This window comes from Merops nubicus, unplaced genomic scaffold (assembly GCF_000691845.1).
Source record: "Merops nubicus isolate BGI_N331 unplaced genomic scaffold, ASM69184v1 scaffold31642, whole genome shotgun sequence".
NCBI lineage: Eukaryota > Metazoa > Chordata > Aves > Coraciiformes > Meropidae > Merops > Merops nubicus.
Window position 1 is genome coordinate 829 of NW_008594789.1, and position 1,661 is coordinate 2,489.

At 63.7% G+C, this 1,661-nt stretch overlaps 1 protein-coding gene across 1 annotated transcript in view; it reads left to right on the forward strand.

Moving 5' to 3' along the window:
- LOC103768721 (lysyl oxidase homolog 4-like) overlaps positions 1 to 1,661 on the forward strand; it is a gene marked incomplete at its 5' end in the record, with an annotated part of 4,452 nt that overhangs the window by 822 nt on the left and 1,969 nt on the right. The window contains 5 exon segments of the mRNA XM_008935876.1: positions 254 to 387; positions 390 to 445; positions 574 to 757; positions 1,179 to 1,337; positions 1,491 to 1,562. Of these exon segments, the coding sequence (XP_008934124.1) occupies positions 254 to 387; positions 390 to 445; positions 574 to 757; positions 1,179 to 1,337; positions 1,491 to 1,562 (605 nt within the window).

Here is a 1,661-nt window from a genome sequence, read left to right on the forward strand (position 1 = left end):
CAGGGCAAGCAGGGGTATCCTGCGTGGACATTGCACACCAGTGTTGGGTAAGGAAGAGTCTCTGGTGCTCAACCTGACACCAGCCCTTGCTTTTCTCTCTCTGCAGCCTGAAGACTCTCATACAGAGGAACAGCTTTTGGGTCCACATGGTGCAAGCAGGGGTATCCTGCGTGGACATTGCACACCAGTGTTGGGTAAGGAAGAGTCTCTGGTGCTCAACCTGACACCAGCCCTTGCTTTTCTCTCTCTGCAGCCTGAAGACTCTCATACAGAGGAACAGCTTTTGGGTCCACATGGTGCAGTGCCAGGGCACAGAGCCCCACCTGGCCCACTGCCCCACGCAGGTGGCCCCACCAGCCCCTCGCCAGCATGCCTGCACCCGACGCATCTCCAGAAGGGCAAGGGCAGGCATAAGACCTCCTCAGGAAAGGTAAGCCCTGGCATGGCCCTGCACCCCATCCAACAGAGGGTCCTGGAGCTGGACAACATCCAGCCACCCTGCTTGTACTTGTGCCCGTGGCGCAGGTGGGTGGCTGTGCCCCGGGCCTCTGGCCGGCTGCTCCCCAGGCCTAGGTGCTGCCGGTGCGGCGACGAGCAGGCGCCCACGCTGGCGAGGGCCGGGTGGAGGTGCTGCGCCACGGGCAGTGGGGAACTGTTTGTGACAAGCGGTGGGACCTGGTCGCTGCCAGCGTGGTGTGCCGACAACTGGGCTATGGGACAGCGAAGCAGGCCCTGGTGGGAGCCCAGATGGGCCAAGGTGAGGCAGAGGCCTTGGAGAAAAAAAAACTGGTTTACTAGGTGCTGCTGGAGCATCCTGGGATGTCCAGGCAACTCCAGGCTGCACTGGGATGGGTCTCCCCTGGCTCCTCCTGTCACAGGCAGTCCCAAGCCCATAGGGGATTCCCCGATCAGGGAGAGTGAGGACCTCCCTGCAGGATGGGTACGGAGCAGGTAGCGCTGATTCTCCCTCTGCTTCAGGCCTGGGGCCCATCCACATGGCTGAGGTACAGTGCCCTGGGATGTCCAGGCAACTCCAGGCTGCACTGGGATGGGTCTCCCCTGGCTCCTCCTGTCACAGGCAGTCCCAAGCCCATAGGGGATTCCCCGATCAGGGAGAGTGAGGACCTCCCTGCAGGATGGGTACGGAGCAGGTAGCGCTGATTCTCCCTCTGCTTCAGGCCTGGGGCCCATCCACATGGCTGAGGTACAGTGCACTGGCCACGAGCACTCCCTGGGCGAGTGCCGCTTCCAGGAGGCCGAGCGCAGCGGGTGCCGGCACGAGGCTGACGCCGCCGTCCGATGCCATATGCCCCACATGGACTTCCAGAGCCAGGTGAGCCCCTGCCTCCTTCCCAGGGCCCGTGGAGCCCCAGCCCCACTGCCCAGCCTCTGTCCCCCAAGCTCTGTGCCCAGTGTGGATGCTCAGTGCGGCCCTGGGGTAGCCCAGGGGATGGGGGAACACAGAACAGCACGCTGATGGGGGTCTGCAGGATGAGCTGGTGGCAGAAGTGCTCTTGTGGGGAGGAAGAGGAGCGTGGGGGAGCTGTTCAGCTGGATGCATGGTGTTGCTTGCCCCTTTTGCAGTGCTGACTGGGAGGGCTGGGGCTCTGCCCCACACCCTGGCTCAGCCCCTCTTTGCCCGCAGGTGCGGCTGGCGGGGG